This window comes from Megalobrama amblycephala, linkage group LG15 (assembly GCF_018812025.1).
Source record: "Megalobrama amblycephala isolate DHTTF-2021 linkage group LG15, ASM1881202v1, whole genome shotgun sequence".
NCBI lineage: Eukaryota > Metazoa > Chordata > Actinopteri > Cypriniformes > Xenocyprididae > Megalobrama > Megalobrama amblycephala.
Window position 1 is genome coordinate 12,434,893 of NC_063058.1, and position 22,045 is coordinate 12,456,937.

Genomic DNA, 22,045 nt, shown 5'->3' on the forward strand with positions numbered 1-22,045 from the left:
AAATAATAGAGAGCGATTGATAGCAGTCAGACGAGAGAAAGATGTCATTTTTACCATCACTTTAAGAAAAACCCTCAAAGCGGGATTAACTCGTTTTTTTTTTTTTTTTTTGTAATTTGATGCAAAGGTAATATAGTACTAAGTATAGTGTTACAAATGTACATACATTTTAAAAAAAAAAAAATGAAAATATAAAAAACTGCAGGATTTACATTACTGATGACCGTTAAAACCATAGACTGTAAAAAAATCTGGACGTAGCGTCCGTGACGTCACCCATAGAGTTCTGAACAGCAGTTTTGAAGCGAAAATGAGGCCGCGGCCATCTTAGCTGCGCGTCACCGCACGTCACTCCCGGATAACTGAAAATGGGCAAAGAGGCGGGGAGGTGGTTTGAGCTGATATGACTGGTTGCTGAAACCACTCCCGCCTAGCTCGACGTGACCATGTTAGCAGCAAAGGAGCAATCTATCTATCTTAGATACGATCTAAAATATTAATGAAGATAAGTTTTATCATCAGAACGTTCTAAAGGTTTACTGTCAATCTACAGTGTTTTTTTTTAAAGATATAGATGCTCCAACACCAGTGTTGGATGTGCAAATAACAACATGGAATATCAAATGGGACTTCATACCTTTATAATGAAATTGAGATCGCAAGATGAATCCAATCTGTGGCACATGATTGTCCATTGCAAAACAAAAAAATATTTCACATTTCTTCTGAATGATCTGCTCTCTGTCATCGTTCTTCAAGAAAGGATGCAATCTGAGCAGCCTTTATGTTGTAAAACTGTATACGATCGTATCTAACAAACAAATGAGCCTGTGTCCAAAGTATATTTTTTTCAAAATAGTGCAGCAGTTTTAGTTATAATATCCAAGCAGTGCTGTCGGATTTTGATATCCTCCCGCCATTGTCATTGCAGTAAATCTCACAATCAAAATTTTCAGCCAATGCCACGATCCAACAACGTGTGTTCTGTGTCTCTTCCCCATGCATGCACATCTACACAGACATACATCAGTCTCGAATATTATGCAGCAAGCCATATTTTATAATATTTATTGTATAAAATAATCGAGAAAAAAAGCACAAAAACGGCTGAGATGCCAAATTCAGCGGCAGCTGAGGTAACATGACGGCTCACAGACAGCAGCGCAATCTACCTGTCACTCAAGTGACCACACCCTTAATTATGCAGAACTTTAAGGCTTAATATAATTTAAACGGATAAGTTATAAAAAAATTCACCCCCCTCAGAGTTGTCATGAAGGGCAAAAATAGCAGTATAGACCAAAACCACAATTTGAACCAACTTGTAAACATGTTTTTTTCTGCTATAAACTTGGCCAATTTAACATGGAACTCTATGAGATTCTGCTCTCCTTTGGAGCCTGTCCCTAGCGGCCAGTCGATGAATCGCAGTTTAAGTTACTTCCGTATTGGCTTCACGAGAGAAAGGGGGAGGTTGCCGCTTGTTTAAAACGCGCCTCATAACAGTCTGTGAACAACGGCTTCGAACGCGGCTCAACCAATCAGAATCAAGGGCCAGAACTATTCGTTTATGTAGCCCCGCTCTTTTCAGCACTGCGCTCCTTGTCTTTTGTCTTCCGGTTTGTATTTCCACAGCGATCTTATGTATTTATGAGTGAACTGCTCGTTTTAAAACCTTCTGGGTGTATTGACATTTGTTAAAGGATTAGTCCACTTTTAAATAAACTTTTCCTGATAATTTACTCACCCTCATGTCATCCAAGATGTTCATGTCCTTCTTTCATCAATCGAAAAGAAATGAAGGTTTTTGATGAAAACATTTCAGGATTATTCTCCTTATAGTGGACTTCAGTGGCCTCCAGACAGTTGAAGGTCAAAATAACAGTTTCGGTGCAGCTTCAAAGGCTTTAAACGATACCAGACGAGGAATAAGGGTCTTATCTAGTGAAACGATCGGCCATTTTCGGAAAAAAAATACAACTGTATTATAAACACAAATAATCGCCTTGAAAGTACTTCCGGTTTCCGCATTCTTCAAAAAGCTTACGCTGTATGTCTTACGCCTATCCTATTCTACTTACGGAACGAATGCGGCACCAGTTTCGTTTTTTTTTTTTTTGTAAGTAGAATAGGCGTAGGAGATACAGCATAAGCTTTTTGAAGAATGCGGAAACCGGAAGTACGTTCAAGGTGATCATTTGTGTTTATAAAGCATATACAGTTGTATTTTTTTCTAAAATGACCAATCGTTTCACTAGATAAGACCCTTATTCCTCATCTGGTATCGTTTAAAGCCCTTTGAAGCTGCACTGAAACTGTAATTTTGACCTTCAACCATTTGGAGTCCATTGAAGTCCACTATAAGGAGAAAAATCCTGGAATGTTTTCATCAAAAACCTTAATTTCTTTTCGACTGAAGAAAGAAGGACATGAACATCTTGGGTGACATGGGGGTGAGTAAATTATCAGGAAAAGTTTATTTAAAAGTGGACTAATCCTTTAAGACATCTGCTTTAAACATTACAATGCTCACAATAACTTTCATTAACTCTACAACAAGTTAATCCACTTCACCAGCTAATTATTCTTTGACAGCGATGACATAGAAATGTACGGGGCTAATTCAAAAACGGAAGTTCAAAGACCCTTTTCAAAGACGCGTTTTAACGTGACAGTAAAAATGACATCTTTCTCTCTTCTGACTGAATCACTCTCTTATTTTTTTCCTCTTTTTGAAAGTTGTGAAAACACAATTGTGGAGTTTTTCTTTTGCTATTTGAGCAAATGAAAACACACAAAATATATTTAATGTATTCTCTCATTCACCGCTATTGAATTTTACCCAACTATGACGACTCCCGCTTCTGAGAAACCCGGAAATGTGAAAAGGGTCTATATTATAAAGATGGTGGCGCTCTTGTCTCTCTGGCGCGTAAGGTCTATAAAGGGTGTATTTTTTTATTCTTCCACATCCACAGGGATGTTTTATCACCTGTCATGCAGGGAAAACATACCGACTTCCCAACTCAAGTTTGAACATTTGAGTCGTAAATCAACCAGAAACACTGCATATTCATAAATAGAGCAGATTTATTTATAAAAACATTTCCACAAAATATATTTGTTAAATCACTTATGTACACCTACTAAAAATGGACAAGTGCATTGAAAAAAATCTGCCATGTACGGTTTCACAGGAAGAACTACGTCTAAACAATAAAATCTTGATAAATACAGATCGACAGATCGAATCTTCTCCAGTGTTAAAAACAACTTTGATCTATATCGGAATGGTTATTATCCCAACAAACTAACAGAGTTCATTGTCACAAAGAGGCTGTTGTGCTCCACTTACAAAAATATATCTTCATCTTTAACAATACAAAAAGTTATTGTACAAATTTCAACATAGGTCCTTAAGCAGACCTGGTAGTTGGTTGTAGGTAATAATCAATATAACTTGACATTCTTGGAATTGACTAGGGGAGTTTCTCAAAATAGCAAAACAGGACATAAAGAAACGGCATCAACATATCATCCCCACAAATTGCACTTATGAAATATGTTCATCTTAGTCTTGACTTGTATTGTAGAAGCTCATCGACCCCACTGGGGTTTGAACCTACAACCTTTTCCAGCGTAACCACTAAGCCACGGCACTGCAGACTGCTGAGTCAGCATCTGCAAAGTTTAGGCAATTTTGAAACACAGTAGTTGGTTTCAATCTGGTCTAAGATCAGCAACAAACCACCATAATAGGTGGTCAACAGACCAGCAAGAAACTAGCAACCATGTCCCAAAATAACTGGGTTTTCCAGCAGTCAGTTCCCTTGGAAAGTTTGGGATCTCATCAGTAGCGATCAAACCAGGTTGTGAAGTCCAGCAGCTCTTGTTCCTCGGAGCTCAGGTGCTCGTAACTCCCTTCATCGGACGAATAGGATGAGTGTGGCGACTCTGGATCCGCGGAGTACGAGTTCGAGAGTGTCGGTGACGGAACGCCGCACTGGAACGCGGCGGAGATCGCGTCGTGCTCGTCTAGCAGCTGCTGCAGCGCGCGGATGTACTCCACCGCCGACCGCAGCGTTTCCACTTTACTCATCTTCTTATTGGCCGCGCCGTTAGGAACGTGCTGGCGCAGCGTCTGGAATCCCATATTGACCTGTTTGACGCGGTTTCTCTCGCGTTCGTTGCGTCGCGCCACCGCGACGGGCTGCTGCTGCGGGATGGTGTATCCCAGCCCGTTGAAAGTGAGTCTCCGCTTGCAGCGCAAAAGCTCCGGCGAACTCGAGCGCTGTCTTTTCAGCACCTTCAACTTGGTTTGACTCGGGAGCGCGCACTCTTGCAGGGTGATGGTCGCGTTGCATGCACTTTGCGCCAGCTGCGTTGCAGTATCCATCTCTTTTAGTAACTCTCAAATCCACTGTCACTGTCAAAAAAAAAAGTGGCGACGCACGACTCTCGTGCCTTTCGCGTGGTCGGTCGGGAGTATTGTGGTCCGAGTCTCGCTGTCCCTCGTATCTGATACAAACTTTGGCAGCCCTCGGCTTTTTCAACACGCGCCCGACACCCCACCCCCTTTGAAGACGCACGCTTCTTGCTCGAGACTCCGCCTCCGCCGGGTGACGCTCCGCGAGCCGGGCGCGTGGCTCCGCGAGCTCAATAAACAATCGGACGCTTTCACTGCGCCAGCACGCGCTGTGTGCTCATTTACATCCCAATATCTGCAGTCTCAAAGCCTATTGGTGGATTCAAACGCTTTTAAACTGAATGAGAGACCACAAAATGTGCGGAATAAAAGGTGAATGGCTTTATAGATGCTTTTGAATCTAGCCTAACTACTTTGAAAGCGCCCAGTTATACTGACAAAAATACCAACATACAGAAATGTATATAGGCTACGACATGAATTAGGCTGCATGTAAAAAGCTTGGATTGTTGGCTATAAAATACAGCGGAATCCAAAAGTCTGAGATTACTAATGGAAACGCTGATATTGACTTGTTTGACTAGTCTGACCGAGTTCAGTAACAAATTTGCTTAGTACATTTGATTAGTGACTTAGCAAAAGGTTAAGTTAAGAATCTTAAATCCTATTTATTTTACATAACTTTCCTTTGATTTACATTTTTCAGTATTCAATTATTTACAGAATACAAAATGTTTTTCAATTTGCTCTCAGACCTTTGGAACTTACGGTATATATATATATATATATATATATATATATATATATATATATATATATATATATATATAGAGAGAGAGAGAGAGAGAGAGAGAGAGAGAGGCTATATATATATATATATATATATATATATATATATATATATATTCAGAATTTCTATACATGTATGTATGTATATATATATATATAATTTAACACTGAGAATTTTTCTGTGTATATGCATATATAATATAGGATATTTTCTATTTTTTAAAAGTACCCATATAGTGGTATAATACTAATAATTTATTAATTTATTATTACTATATCACTGTTACCACTCATGGTAGTTGCAGTTGTAGTACTAGTTATAATAGCAGGTGTCTTTGTGGAAATCTGTCTCCCTCTAGTGGTACAAAGTTACATTGCTTTCCAAAAGTCTTGCCAGAATTGTATTTTGCTCCATATCCTGATAATTCATCAACTATAAAAGGAATCACTAACACCTTATAATAAAGTACAGTTTTTTATGCATTAGTTTAACTAACAATGGATACCGCAATGTTTACTGTTTATTAATTTAGTTGAATGTTAATTTATAAACTGAATAGTATTGCTCATTAATGCATAATTATTTTCATATTACATTTAAAGGTGCAATATGTAAGAATTTTGCAGTAAAATATCCAAAAACCACTAGGCCAGTGTTATATATTTTGTTCACTTGAGTACTTACAATATCCCAAATGTTTCCAACTATTTGTAAATCGTGAGAAAATTTTAACCAAGTCTCCGGGACGTGTGAGGAGTCGTCTGTCAGTTTTATTTTGTAGAAATCATGGAAACGCCAAAGACGCTTTAATATATTACACGTTTTAATAGACAAGGGAACAACTGTTTTGATATATTTATAGACAGAAAACTAATTATTGTTATATAGCTCAACACATTTAGTCTTATTGTTTAAATCTAATTTTCTTGATTTTGAGTACCATGCTTTACCATGCCTCAGAGAAAAACACTATTTTGTCAAGTAGCTAACATAGCATAATCAGATACAGCTTTATTTTTAGTAACAGTAATACAGAATTTTCTCCTTCATACAATACGTTTTTAAAATTAATTGCATGGCATTTATCAACACAAGCCATCCAGCATTTATTAATATGATATTTTAAAATCGATCTATCTTACAGCAGTGTGCAACAGTGTCTCACAGCAGCCGCCGAGTAAACACACAGAGTAACGTTATAACATCATTTTCAACACACTCAAATGTATCTAATATGATAAACAGAGCTGCGTTACCTCATACTCATGACCGGAAAAGCGGACGCAGCGCCGGCGACTGTGACATAATAAAAGTCCCGCTGTTCATGAGGCGTGTGTTTCACAATCGCTCCAGCTCCTCGTTCAGCTCCACAACACTCGGTCCTGCTCTGCTTCATACTACAGTAATGTTAATAATCGCATCCATGAACATGATTTCTTTTCGAGTCCTATCCCAATTATTTCCACTGGCTGTGAGGTGAAGACCACATGTCCCAAGATTTCACGCACAAACTTGGCGTCATCAAGCTACACCTTTGTTTTGAATAGACCTCTAGCAACCTCTAGTGGACAGGCGACTCCTCACACGTCCCGGAGCCTTGGTTAAAATTGCAATTTTCTCACGATTTACAAAGTTGGAAACATTTGGGATAATGTAAGTACTCAAGTGAACAAAATATATAACACTGGCCTAGTGGCTTTTGGATATTTTACTGCAAAATTCTTACATATTGCACCTTTAACATGAAGCAAAATCTCTGAGGAAAGTTTCCAGCACCTTGTTGAATCTCTGCCATGAAAAATTAAGGCAATTCTGAAGGCAAATTATATTTTATTTTTACATTTCTGGTCACTAAATAATTATGAAACTTCCATTTTTGTTATTTCAGTTTTCTGCTAGTTTTTCCACATTTAAAAATGACAAACCATAACCTTAATGATAGAACGATATACAATATACACCGATCAGGCATAACATTATGACCACCTTCCTAATATTGTGTTGGTCCCCCTTTTGCTGCCAAAACAGCCCTGACCCGTCAAGGCACGGACTCCTCTAGACCCCTGAAGGTGTTTTGTGGTATCTGGCACCAAGATGTTAGCAGCAGATCCTGTAAGTTGTGAGGTGGAGCTCCATGGATTGGACTTGTTTGTTCAGCACATCCCACAGATGCTCGATTGGATTGAGATCTGGGGAATTTGGAGGCCAAGTCAACACCTCAAACTCATTGTTGTGCTCCTCAAACCATTCCTGAACCATTTTTGCTTTGTGGCAGAGCGCATTATCCTGCTGAAAGAGGCCACAGCCACCAGGGAATACCGTTTCCATGAAAGGGTGTACATGGTCTGCAACAATGCTTAGGTAGGTGGTACGTGTCAAAGTAACATCCACATGGATGGCAGGACCCAAGGGTTCCCAGCAGATCATTGTCCAAAGCATCACACTGCCTCTTCCGGCTTGCCTTCTTCCCATAGTGCATCCTGGTGCCATGTGTCCCCCAGGTAAGTGACGCACACGCGACCCGGCGATATACGTGATGTAAAAGAAAACATGATTCATCAGACCAGGCCATCTTCTTCCATTGCTCTGTGGTCCAGTTCTGATGCTCACGTGCCCACTGTTGGTGCTTTCGGCGGTGGACAGGGGTCAGCATGGACTGGTCTGCGGCTATGCAGCCCCATACGCAACAAACTGTTTTTTCCTTGGACCACTTTTGATAGATACTGACCACTGTAGACCGGGAACACCACACAAGAGCTGCAGTTTTGGAGATGCTCTGACCCAGTCATCTAGCCATCACAATTTGGCCCTTGTCAAACTCACTCAAATCCTTACGCTTGCCCATTTTCCCTTCTAACACATCAACTTTGAGGACAAAATGTTCACTTGCTGCCTAATATATTCCTTGATAAAGAGATAATCAGTGTTATTCACTTCAACATATATGGTGTATAGACAGATAGATAGAGAGAGATACGAAAAGTTCTTATTGTGTAGAGTGGTTTTATCCCCACCAGAGGGCAGACAAGTACAAGACAACAACAACCGCTGATCATTAGTAGGCCTTCACAACAATTACAGTAACGTGACAAAGCCAAAACTAGAAGTTAAGCACTTTCTGTTGGTATCATATTATATATTTGTTTAAATTTCCTGTTGAAATGTACATTCACAAAAATAGTAAAGTATTTTTAAAATAACAAGAGAAAGTGGTACACAACACAGTTTTGTCCAGCTGAAATTTCAGTTATGGTGTTCTGAATAAATAGGTTTTTATTTCCATGCAGTCACAGGTTTCTAAAACTTTCTCTCTGTTTTTCATGAAATCATGAAAAAAGGGATGTGAAAACACTATATTGCTTTATGTAGGCGAGGAGCCCCCTGTCAGCTGAATCTGGTCAAGAGACTTCAGTATAGGGGAAACAACCCCACACCGGAGGAAAGCTCTTCCTAGGAGTTCGTAGAGAGAAGTGCACCCGTTACACTGAGATTCATTTCCTTTTTCCACTGCTAAATAACAGACACATGCACTTTAAACCTCAAGGGAAAGTGCAGTGAACGTGCAATATTTATAAAAGCAATAGTTTTCTCAGGTTCCTCTCTTACAGCTGCCTTGAGAAATGAATGAGGACAGAGAGACGGATAGACTGCAGAAAGACATCTGTTCAAGAAATGACGTGTCTTTGAAACTGTAGTCTCATGACCACAATCCCCCTTATATGATTTATTTTTGGCACCAAAGTTGCAATTTAATGACTGTATTCAATAGAAGAAAACTGAATTTTGTATTTAGATGCATAATGAACCAATATGAATGTGATCACACTTTAGTTTCTTTATAGCATTTAACCATCTGTCCACACGGATTTTGTTATAGCACGAAAAACAGGGATAGTTCACCCAAAAATAAAAATTCTGTCATCATTTATTCACCATCATGTCATTTATTCAAACATGTATGACTTTGTTTTCTTCAGTGGAATAACAAAGAAGATATATATATTTTTTTTTTATTTAAATAAATTTTGTCCATGCAATGAAATTGAAGCCGAGTTTTGGACCCCATTGACATTGTCAAAATGCCCCCAAACTGAAACAACAGTAAACAGAGCAAATATAACAGATGAATTACATTAATATTACAACTGTACTATCAATATTACAATATTACAATGGAAAAATGAATTTCATTGATGTCATTCGGAGTAATCAATATAAAGGGACCATTTTGGATCAAGTCGTGCGGTCAATATCATGTGACAGGATGTGACATCATTCAGACACCTGCAAAGGACCACATGATCATGAAGCAAAGTAACTAACTCTCTTTTAACTATTTGAAAAATTCATGTTTTCACTTGCTAATACGCATGTCCCGAAACATCAGGTCATTTGGTGCAACCGCTATAAAACATGGAAAATGTTGTAATATTTTAAAAACTTGTACTAAATATAAAATGTTTGATTGTCCTTTTGTTAGCTAGCTAGATATCAGCCTGTTAGCATTGTTTGAAAATATCATCATTCGGTATAACCGAAATTTTGGTTAAACCAAATGACTTTTTTGGTTTAACCAAATGTTGACCATCTTGTAAAAAATGACAAAAGTAGTGTTAATTGATTCTAAAAACTACATAATCTCATTGTTAACACAAAATTATATCTCCAATATGTTTTTTTACACTTTTAAAAACCTTATTCGTCAATGACCCATATATATATATATATATATATATATATGTGTGTGCGTGTTTTGGACCCCATTGACTTTGCAGTCAAAATCTTTGCAGTCCCAAACTGAAACAACAGTAAACAAAGCAAATTTAACAGATTAATTACATTGAAATTACAACTGTATTACAATTTAACACATATATTATGGTGTAACAGATGTGAAAAATACTAGCGCGGGTAAAACTAAGGAGAGTCAATACGGCCCAAAGCATATTTGTCAGCATGTGTTCCGGTAAATCACTGTAGTCTGATTCACACGTCAGAGAAGGGTGTGTAGTATAACGAAAGTCATTACATTGTAATCTGTTAACGTTATAAATCATACTGTTTGAAGTTCAATGTGTAATTTCACATCAACATGATCTCTGTACTTTTATAGTTCTGTGTACACAAGTAGCTACTGTTTGACAAGACATTACAATCACAATAAGCCTTTGTATCAAAGTATCATTTAACACCGTGCAGCGTATACATATTTTAAAATAAAATGATTTTCCCAGTCTTCAGTGTCACATGATCCTTCAGAAATCATGCTGATTTGCAGCTCAAGAAACATTTATTAGGCTATTATTATCATCACGGTATTATATATATATTAAGTATTATAAAGTATACTACAATGGCATAATAAATGCCAGTTATTAACATCACTGTGTCTTTAAGATATCACACTTATCATATTTAGGGTTATCATATTTTGGCATCAAAATGTTTGAATACCCCTGAGTCTCTTTATGACCAAAATGAAAGTGGTTGGTATAACAGACATGTAAATGTGTATTTAAAGCCAATAGGAGTTGCATCAGCAGCCTTCGCCTCAAAACGATGATGCAACAAGAAGTCACTTTTATTTTCGAAAACGACTCGCTTTCTTCAGGAATTTCGCTTTATCGATAAACCCCTCCCACCTGAAGGGGCGTGCCCGAGTTTACCCGTATATAAACATGAGAGAGACGTCAGAGCCATGTAAACTCCGCGGTAGTAAAGCTGTTTCAGGACCCGAAGTTATGGCAGCGATGCAGAGGTAAGACGAAGGAATTATTATCATTATTATGAAATATAGGCCGTGTCTCAAAACCTAGTGCACGAGCACGACCCAATGCGTGTTTTGGCTTTCACAAAAGCAGCTGGACGAAGCCTGAGGCGCGTGTTAAAGAGGGACAAGTTAGTTTGTGTCAAGTTTAGGCTACAACCAGGCAGGGTTAGGTGCTTCTACATTAGTGTTATTAGCCTATCATTTCCCTCTGAAGTTATGGTTAGGGTTAGGTATAGGGGTAGTGATTTGGACTACATTTTCGGACAGGAATGTTGACTTACATATAGTTCAACAATGGAGATAAAGTCTGTATTTTTTAATATCAGTCGACAAACTCGCTTATGATGTAGAAATATGCTATCTAGGAAGGCAGCTGACACGCTTATGAAGGTGGTACAGTTGAATAGACTACAGATAATGTAATTAAAATGCATATAATAAAATATAAATGATACATAATTACATATATATATAAGATACATAATATATGCAAAGATACATAATTTGAATATGTAAATATATAATTAGCAAAATCATACACTCTAAAAATGTTGGGTTAAAAACAACCCAAGTTGGGTTAAATATGGACAAACCCAGCAGGTTGGGTTAAAGGGCACCTATTATGCCCTCTTTCACAAGATGTAATATAAGTCTGGTCTGGTCAAGTTTCAGCTTAAAATACCCCACAAATTTGACCCTGTTTGGGGGTGAGCAAAAACATGCCTTTTACTATATTACTGTATTGCTGGCTAAAAAATAAATCCAAAACTGGTTGAAAAAAATGGCTGGGTGAAAACAACCCAATCCCTGGGTTTGTCCATATTTAAGCAGCATTTTTTAGAGTGTATATATATGATTTTGCTAATTATATATTTACATATTCAAATTATGTATCTTTGCATACTGTTTTAAAAAGTAAAAGGTAATTTTAAGTTCTAAAAAAACTATTGTAGGCAATTATTTTGGACGTTTTATTTTACATTTTAGTTTGAATTGGAAATATATATATTGATAGAAGTTTCAATTAAAGCAAAATATTGTAGAAAATTAATATTGTTAAAATTCAACCAAAAAAAACGTATATTTACATTTAGCACAGAATGTAATAAACACTGCAGTGTAGCATACATAGTGTATTTGAGTTTAAGTTATTTGAAAAATTAGGCCTGGGTCATTGATGAATAAGGTTTTTAAAAGTGTAAAAAAAAAACATAATGGAGATATAATTAATTTTGAAGTTTTATTAAGTGTTACAATGAGATTATTTGGTTTTTATTATCAGTTAACACTGATTTTGACAAAATTTGTCACCAAAAAAGTAATTTGGTTTAACCAAAATTTCGGTTTTACCGACTGACACTTTTGGTTATACCGAATGGACGATATTTTCAATCAATCCTAACAGGCTGATATCCAGCTAGTTTAGCTTGACATTAGCATTTTATATTTAGTACAAGTTTTTAAAATATTACAACATTTTCCATGTTTTATAGCGGTTGTACCGAATGACCTGATGTTTCGGGACATGCGTATGAACAAGTGAAAACATGAATTTTTCAAATAGTTAAGAGAGAGTTAGTTACTTTGCTTCATGACCATGTGGTTCTTTGCAGGTGAATGATATCACATCCTGTCACATGATACTGACTGCATAACTTGATCCAAAATGGTCCTTTTATATTAGTTACTCCGAATGACATCAATGTAATTCATTTTTCCGGACACTCTTTCTCATAACAAAGCAACGACTTTTACACATAATTTAAGTAAAATTTTGCACTATGTTGATATTCGATGTTATAAAATCATGCCAGAATAAAAAATACATACATTTATTACATTTTAAGATATTTTAATCACAAATGAAATGGCTGTATTGGTCTTTGGACGGTTAAACCGAATGACCTTTTGACACTTCAAAATCTTTAAAATGTGCAAAATATAATTAAAACCTTTTGGATTCAATAAAAGAGATTTAGTTGTACTACCATACATACTTTGCATACTTTATTATTAAGGCCTTTGAACAGAAAAGTGACCCGTCATGTCATTGACCAGCCAATTATTTAAAAAAGGAAACTGTAAAAATTGCTTATAAATGTAAATGTAAAATAAGCTTCTAGTGCATTCAGTAGACGGCTGTCTGACATACAATGACGTCACTAATCAGATCTCTTTTTTTATCTTCCATTGTTTTGTTTTAAGCAGCACAATCGGCAAACCTCAATTCGGCCCATGGCTTATAGAGCAGGTGGAAAGTGGGCGGTATGAGGGAGTGCGCATGATAGGCAATGACATATTTCGCATCCCTTGGAAACACAACTCTAGAAAAGACCTTGGGGACGAGGATATCAAAATATTTAAGGTAACTTCCTCCTTTCATCACACGTTTCACTTCTGCATGAATGCTCCAATAGGCATATAGCTGAAGATCTTCAAAGGGGGGTGGAATTAAAAAAGAGGGGGTGGGATTTCCTTACCATTGAGTGGAATTCACCCTTAAATTGTTTTATAGACCATTCACACCTGATGCATCAATGACTTGATTTGAATTATACTAACTTGAAATAAATGTAACATGCACTTTGTTACAGGAGTGGGCTGTGGTCAGTGGGAAGATCAACGAGCACCCTAACGACAAAGCCAAATGGAAGACAAATTTCCGTTGTGCGCTTTATAGTCTGAAAAACTTTGAGATGTTAGAGGATCACTCCAAAGATCCGGACGACCAACACAAAGTCTATCGCATTATCCGTCCTCAAAGTGAGTTTAACTGCTCAATCTGCACTTGTCATGGGAAAATGAGTTGATTTATAAAGCTCTGGCTAATCTTGTTGTTCAGATCACCAAGAGGTACAGAGTGCAGAGCCAGTTCAACTTCCGCTACCATTCATTTCTGAGGTCTTCAGCACAAATGATTACATGCCTGAAGACATGGAGGTAAGGCCCAGATTTATGACTGGCAGTAGACATAATGATGATATGTACACAATAAATGGAATTAATTAATTTTTTAAATAGGAAATATTTTTAAATATTACTACCGACCTACACTACCGACCAAAAGTTTGGAATAATTACATTTTTTTTCCTCTTTTTTTTTGTAAAAAGTCTCTTAGGCTCACCAAGGCTGCATTTATTTGATCAAAAATAAAGAAGAAAAAACTATGAAAAATTATTACAATTTAAAAGAACAGTTTTCTTTTTTAATATATTTTAAAATATAATTTATTCTTGTGATAAAAGCTGAATTTTCAGCATCATTACTCCAGTCTTCAGTGTCACATGATCCTTCAGAAATCTTTCTAATATGCTGATTTGCTGCTCAATAAACATTTATTATTATTATTATTAATGTTAAAAACAGCTTTTGCTGCTTCATATTTTCGTATATTAATACTTTTATTCAGCAAGGATGCATTAAATTGATCAAAAGTGACAGTAAAGACCTTTATAATGTTACATTAATTATAATAACTTTCTATTAATTAAAGAATCCTGAAAAAAAAAAATATTGATCACAATAAGAACCATTATTAATAATTCAGCCTCAATAATAATTGTTAATGATTGCACGTCAAATCATCATATTAGAATGATTTATGAAGGATCATGTGACACTGAAATTCAGCTTTGATATCACAGGAGTAAATTACATTTTAAATTATATTTATGAAGAAAACATTAAATATTTAAATAATATTTACATTACAATATTATAATTTTTACTGTATTTTTGATCAAAATACTTGATTTAAAAAATCATAAATATTCCACATTGACCAGTATTGTATATAAATAAAGTGATTTTAAATATATTTTTGAAAATATAATAAATATATATATTATATTGTGTCTATTACAGCAGGAATTGCTCAGCCAGGTGGAGACAATGCATCTAAATCCACAATCTGCAGGTATAAAATTTACTATCACTATGATGAGTACATTAAGTAGTTTAAATCATGATTTTGCAAGTAAAATCTTAAGGTGCGGTCAGTCACATACTGAAATCCAGTCATTTCAATAGGAATCTGTGTGGTCAGAATTGAGGGCGAAAAAATTAGTTCAAGTTCACAATACACTGACCAACAGAAAGCTGCCTGTTTTGAAAGTGACTTCTGTCTGAGCTGTGCTTCATGCATCACCTACCCTTTTTTTGCTAATGTGACCGCAATGCGCACTTATATAAATAAAGATGACTTAACATCACTTGACTCATTATAAGCATTATATTAGCAAGTTTTGCTCCATGGCAGGAAGTGTGATAGATGGATAGGCTCTTTGGATTTGGCACATTCACAATATACCCTTTCTATTCACAGAAACCCAACCATGGGACTGTTCCCAACAAAACATACAGACTACCTCGAGGAGCTACTTTGGGACCCCATACCCAGACCAATGCATGCAGAACAACATGCCTGACCCAGTCCAGCAACCCTACACTACTGGTAACACAACAAGACACCAAACGCCAAAACAGTTTTATTCAACCAAGTTTCATAAGAAATTGTAACTGTTTTTTACAAGTTGGCTAATTTGTATGACTTGATTAGTACAAAAACATACAATTTTAACAAAAAAAAGCAAACATTAAAGGGTTAGTTCACCCAAAAATGAAAATGATCCCATGACTTACTCACCCTCAAGCCATCCTAGGTAAAAAATATTCTGTTTCTTCCAAGTTTTATAATGGGAGTGAATGGCACTCCTGATTTTGAAGTCTAAAAAAGTGCATCCATCCATCATAAAAGTAATCCATACGACTCCAGGGGGTTAATAAAAGCCTTCTGAAGTGAAGCGATGCATTTTTGTAAGAAAAATATCCATATTTAAAACTTTATAAACTAAAATAACTAGCTTCTGGCAGACTGCCTATGCAAATCGACTGGTTATCTTTTATGATGGATGGATGTACTTTTTTGGGTTTCAAAATCTCGAATCTGCCATTCACTCTCATTATAAAGCTTGGAAGAGCCAGAATATTTTATAACTCTGATTGTGTTCATCTGAAAGAAGATAGTCATATACACCGAGGATGGCTTGAGGGTGAGTAAATCATGGGATAATTTTCATTTTTGGGTGAACTATCCCTTTAAGGTTCACCCCAAACCTAACTGTAAGTGGGGCGAAAATATATGAATGAGATTGTATGAATTCGCCACAAATTTGACAAAACGTAAAATATGCCATGAGACTGTGTTGGTTGTATCTGAACCATTGATGCTGTCCATATCTAGAATATTGCATATTACATAGTAGTGCATCTCTAAATTGTGTTATATAATGTTACTTCCAGCACAGCAATGGAACGTTCCTGCTCTCTGCGACCTGGAGATCTCGATCAACTACAGAAGAACAGAAGTTTTGAAAACTCGCCTGTGTTCGTCACTCGTTCAGTTTTACTACCAGTGTGACCCATCTGAGCTGATAGGAGAGCCAATACGCTTCCCAACCACTGAGGGTCTGATCGACCACAAACAGATTCAGTTTACTAAACGCATTCTAGACAGCATTCAGAGAGGTCTGCAGCTGGAGGTGAACCAGTATGGCATCTACGGCTTCCGTCAGGACAAGTGTAAAGTCTTTGTCAGCACCAGTGACCCATCTGAGATCCAGAACCCAGAGCCCAGAAAACTGCATCAGAACTCCAAGGAGCAACTGTTCAGTTTTGATAAGTACATAAAAGGTATAAATGATGAGAAAGGAGTATTTACTAAACATACTGAATATTGTTCTATAATATGTTGAATTAATATCCAATTCATTTGCAAACAACTTTTAATTACCAAAAACATAATTTTATAGCTTGGTTCACCATTTGCAACCCTGTTAGCATGACTGTTCCCCATTACAAAAATGAAATATTCCTTAAAACTGTGACATATAGGAAGTGACATAATCATAGGGTGCTTTCTACAGCATAGCAGTAAATAATCTCTTTTCTCAGTTTTTTCAACAAATTGCAGAATTGACTGTATGGGTAAAGCTCAAACTTCAAACCCGTTACCATACTTATTGCAGAAAATGTTTTGAAAATTTATTTTCCCCTTATATTTATGAATAATATAAGTTTAGCACAAACTAGAAATCAGCATTTGGTCCCAAACTAGGTTCTGAGTGACTGAGTGATTATGTGAAATATGCAACCCTGTTACTCATTTTAACATTCATTTTAAATACATTTTATTAAGCTTAATCCTTATACAATATAAATATAATTTAAAATAAATGTTAAAAATAAAATAAAAATAAGCACCTTTCAAAAATACTGCAAAGTAAAAATAATTTTAAAATTTAATTTTTTCCCCCAATTTTCTCGCAAATCGCATAATTGACTGCTTAGCCTTCAACCCTGTTACCGTGGTTATTCTGGAAAAAAAGAAAACACTGAACAAATATTTTTCTTTAATATTTTTCATATGGAAAATATGTTTATAACTAACTACAAAACCAGCACTTGATCTCATACTAGCTACGTAAAAACTACTGAATGACCGGTTTCTATGAAATATGCAACCCTGTTACTGATTTTGACATTCATTTTAAATACATTTTATTAAGCCTAATCCTTATATAATATAAATATAATTTAAAACAAATGTTAAGCACCTTTCACTGACAAATTGATGAATTTTTTTTTTTTTTTTTTTTTTACAATTTTCTTGTAAATTGCAGAATTGACTGCTTAGCATTCAACCCTGTTACTGTGGTTATTCTGGAAAAAAAAGAAGAAGAAAAAAAAAACACTGAACAAATATTTTTCTTTAATTTATGGAAAATATGTTTATAACTAACTACAAAACCAGCACTTGATCCCATTCTAGCTACGTAACAACTACTGAGTGATCGATTTCTGTGAAATATGCAACTCCGTTATTGATTTTGACATTCATTTTAAATACATTTTATTAAGCCTAATCCTTATATAATATAAATATAATTTAAAACAAATGTTAAGCACCTTTCATTGACAAATTGTTGAAAAAAAAATACTGCAAATAAATAAACCCTATTTTTTTTTTCCAATTTTCTCGCAAATCGCAGAATTGACTGCTTAGCCTTCAACCCTGTTACTTTGGTTATTCTGGAAAAAAAGAAGAAGAAAAAACACTGAACAAATATTTTTCTTTAATTTATGGAAAATATGTTTATAACTAACTACAAAACTTGATACCATTCTAGCTACGTAACAACTACTGAGTGATCGATTTCTGTGAAATATGCAACCCCGTTACTGATTTTGACATTCATTTTAAATACATTTTATTAAGCCTAATCCTTATATAATATAAATATAATTTAAAACAAACGTTAAGCACCTTTCACTGACAAATTGATGAATTTTTTTTTTTTTTTTTTTTTTTACAATTTTCTTGTAAATTGCAGAATTGACTGCTTAGCATTCAACCCTGTTACTGTGGTTATTCTGGAAAAAAAAGAAGAAGAAAAAAAAAACACTGAACAAATATTTTTCTTTAATTTATGGAAAATATGTTTATAACTAACTACAAAACCAGCACTTGATCCCATTCTAGCTACGTAACAACTACTGAGTGATCGATTTCTGTGAAATATGCAACTCCGTTATTGATTTTGACATTCATTTTAAATACATTTTATTAAGCCTAATCCTTATATAATATAAATATAATTTAAAACAAATGTTAAGCACCTTTCATTGACAAATTGTTGAAAAAAAAATACTGCAAATAAATAAACCCTATTTTTTTTTTTCCAATTTTCTCGCAAATCGCAGAATTGACTGCTTAGCCTTCAACCCTGTTACTTTGGTTATTCTGGAAAAAAAGAAGAAGAAAAAACACTGAACAAATATTTTTCTTTAATTTATGGAAAATATGTTTATAACTAACTACAAAACTTGATACCATTCTAGCTACGTAACAACTACTGAGTGATCGATTTCTGTGAAATATGCAACCCCGTTACTGATTTTGACATTCATTTTAAATACATTTTATTAAGCCTAATCCTTATATAATATAAATATAATTTAAAACAAACGTTAAGCACCTTTCACTGACAAATTATTGGAAAAAAAATAGTCTTTTCTTTTCATTTTTTTCCCCCCAATTTTCTCGCAAATTGCAGAATTGACTGCTTAGCCTTCAACCCTGTTACTGTGGTTATTCTGGGAAAAAGGGTAATGTTTCAAAATATGCTACTGTAACAGTTTAGACAGTATAAGCTATGATTTTAATATTAAATATTTAAATTTTACAAACTGATGGACAAGTTGAAAATCTTTTCTGTTGTAACTGACAGTATGTTACAAATGCTTTCTTTAAATAGACAAGGACAACCTCGACTGTATTACAGCAATGTGTTTTCTCATTCGGATTCGAATATCACAATTGTTTTTCAGATCTGGTGGATTTTAAAGAGAACAGACGGGGGTCTCCAGATTACACCATCTACCTGTGCTTTGGGGAGAAGCTCCCTGATGGAAAACCACTAGAGAAAAAACTCATCACTGTCAAAGTAAATATCTCAAAACAGAAACACATTTTTAGTTGCATTTTAAGTGTTATAACGTATCTTTTCCATCTTTCGCAGGTTGTCCCTCTGATATGCCGCGAACTACATGAAAGAGCTCAAATGGAGGGAGCGTCCTCTCTTCGAGATAACGTTAGCTTGCAGATCTCCCACAACAGCCTTTTTGACCTTATAAATTCTTTGGGTCTGCCTTCAATGGACTAAAGCTTCTGTTTTCACCATGAAATTAGTCGTCTGTCATTCATTTTCAAGTTTATTCGTTTTGCTACTGTTATACTTCTAGCACAATGCAAACTGAGAGATCTTTTCAGAGGTTATTTCCATGGGGCATTCTGGGGGGATTGCTTTGCGGATCTTGTACTTGCTTAAAACTCATTGCTGGTCTTTTACTGTTTAATGGTAATCTCAATGAAACTATATTGTCTGAAACATCTCCTTGTTAAAATTTTCTAATGAGGGCTTCAGCCTCATTTTAATATCTTGTCTTCTAGTGAAGAGTCTTTCACACTTTGCCCAAAGGGCTTAATTTGCTTTTTGTCTGTTTCCGTGTTTATGAATGTGATATCTAGAAAGTTTGATGTCATTAAATGGAGTCATTTAAAAAGTAGTGGTTGACTTTTTGTGGCTGTTAATTTATTGGATAATGCTGATACCAATAACTAAAGAGTGGGGTGGATGATGGACATCATGTAAAAATGTCAAAGTTGAATAAACATATATGTAAAATGCATATTGCATTATATAAAATATGTATTAAATATAAACATTAAATGTATATTTACATGTAAGACAGTGAATAAGATGTACTCAAAATTGAAAATTCACAGATCTATAACTAAACTATTCAGCACATTTCACAACTAGACATTTTCAAAATTCCTCCTCACTAAACATTATTTTCGTATCTTTTTTTTTTTTTCTACCAAGGCCATTTTACCAATTCCAAACCACATAAATCTTAACTACTATTAATTTTGTATTTATCATTTATAAGCGATATATAATTGTTCATGAAGGTTGGAAAAGAAAAACACCTTATATTCAGGTGTGCAGAATTATTAGGCAGGTTTTCTTTTACAGACAAAACAAGCCAAAAAAAGAGATTTAAATTTTGACTTTTCATTCTAAGTTACTAAATGCACATGAGAAGGCTGGAATACTAATGCAATACTATAAATTGCAAAGTTAAGGCATGACCATTGGACAGCAAAATACTCATTGGGTCCAGCGCCACCATTTTCCAGAACTGAAAACTACTGTACCTGGAGTCTCCAGAAGTGCAAGGTGTCAGGATCTCAGAGACTTAGGTTAGGTGAAGAATCCTAAAAAATGACCCCCACTTAATAAGAAACACAAGCTGAAGTGTTGTAAAATACATGAATACTGTTTTTTTTTATAGGCTTTATAGACAGACAGATTGAGAGTGACTCTTGCAGGACCAGCACCACATCCTCTTATACCACTGTTTGAAGAATTTTTGGAAAGAAAGTATGTTTTGGAAGTTCATTTTTATTCCATATCTGCAAGATGGACTTTTCAGGATACGAGATGGACTAAAAATGAACTCCCACACCTTACTGACAGATTCTAGAAGATGAATTCCTCAAACAGCGGTACAAGAGGATGTGGTTCTGGTCCTTCAAGAGTCACTCTCAATCTGTCTGTCGGTAAAAAAATTGGTAAAAAAAAATATGATCAGAACTTCATCAAAATCAACGTGCCTAATAATTCTTCACATGGCTTATTATATGACTAATTGTGCAATCATTGGGTCTCATTTACTAAGCATGAGTACGCACAAATTTGTGCTTAAAATGTGCGTATGAACAATTTTAAGAACAAATAATGATTCACTGAAAATTTCACCTAAAAATAATTCTAAATTTACTACAAAATATAGGAAGAACTAAAAGCACTCTTGCTCAAAAAGCACTTACTCTGTATGGACTTATAATCATTAAGAAGTCATATAAATATGAAATTTCATCCTAACATGATGACTATAATTATTATATTAAAGTATGTTACATTAATTGTATTATATAATCCATCTATAAAATTATTAAATAATATAATTTAATCTTAAATACATTTCATCATATACAGTGAGTATGTTCAGCTGCGAGGTTTCTCTGAATAACAGATATATGTGTATGTACAGCTGCCTCATGAGAGGTCTGTAATCTGGGTCTGTATGAAAGGTGTTTATTGTGAGAATGGCACACTTGGCATTGCTGGAGGATCAGGCGAGAGCGTGTCATTAAACAGCGCCAGCGGCATGGCTTAAATGAGTGATGCAAGCCTGTTATTAAAGCGTGTGTGGAAAGCCCTTATAAAGACATGGTTTGGCTGAAGTCCATTTAAGACAATTAATTTCACTCGGCGGCCATCTTTGAAACACCTCTTGGGCATGCAAGTGCAGCTCCTATCTCTTTAAATGGGAAAACATCAAATTCTCCAAAGCTGTTTGCCAAGCTTTCAATTAAATTTCATATTTGAAATCACCATTGAAATCTGACAACAACTGTCACATAAATTT

At 35.3% G+C, this 22,045-nt stretch overlaps 2 protein-coding genes across 3 annotated transcripts; one reads left to right on the top strand and one right to left on the bottom strand.

Annotated features, from left to right (window-relative positions):
- Positions 1 to 3,072: 3,072 nt before the first annotated feature.
- LOC125247938 (achaete-scute homolog 1b-like) lies at positions 3,073 to 4,886 on the bottom strand. Its single transcript, XM_048159491.1, has one exon. The coding sequence runs from the start codon at positions 4,394 to 4,396 to the stop codon at positions 3,851 to 3,853; it is 546 nt and encodes a 181-aa protein (XP_048015448.1). The 5' UTR covers positions 4,397 to 4,886; the 3' UTR covers positions 3,073 to 3,850.
- Positions 4,887 to 10,816: 5,930 nt separating this feature from the next.
- irf7 (interferon regulatory factor 7) lies at positions 10,817 to 20,110 on the top strand. Of its 2 annotated transcripts, none has more exons than XM_048158970.1 (9): positions 10,817 to 10,974; positions 13,195 to 13,351; positions 13,581 to 13,749; positions 13,829 to 13,926; positions 14,852 to 14,903; positions 15,312 to 15,440; positions 16,289 to 16,678; positions 19,376 to 19,491; positions 19,567 to 20,110. In XM_048158970.1, exons 1-9 carry the CDS (start codon positions 10,895 to 10,897, stop codon positions 19,708 to 19,710), a joined length of 1,335 nt encoding a protein of 444 aa, XP_048014927.1. In that variant the 5' UTR covers positions 10,817 to 10,894; the 3' UTR covers positions 19,711 to 20,110. The 2 variants fall into 2 exon arrangements, with proteins under 2 accessions (XP_048014927.1, XP_048014926.1); XM_048158969.1 differs by having other exon boundaries at positions 10,880 to 10,974; positions 13,192 to 13,351.
- The last annotated feature ends 1,935 nt before the right edge of the window (positions 20,111 to 22,045 follow it).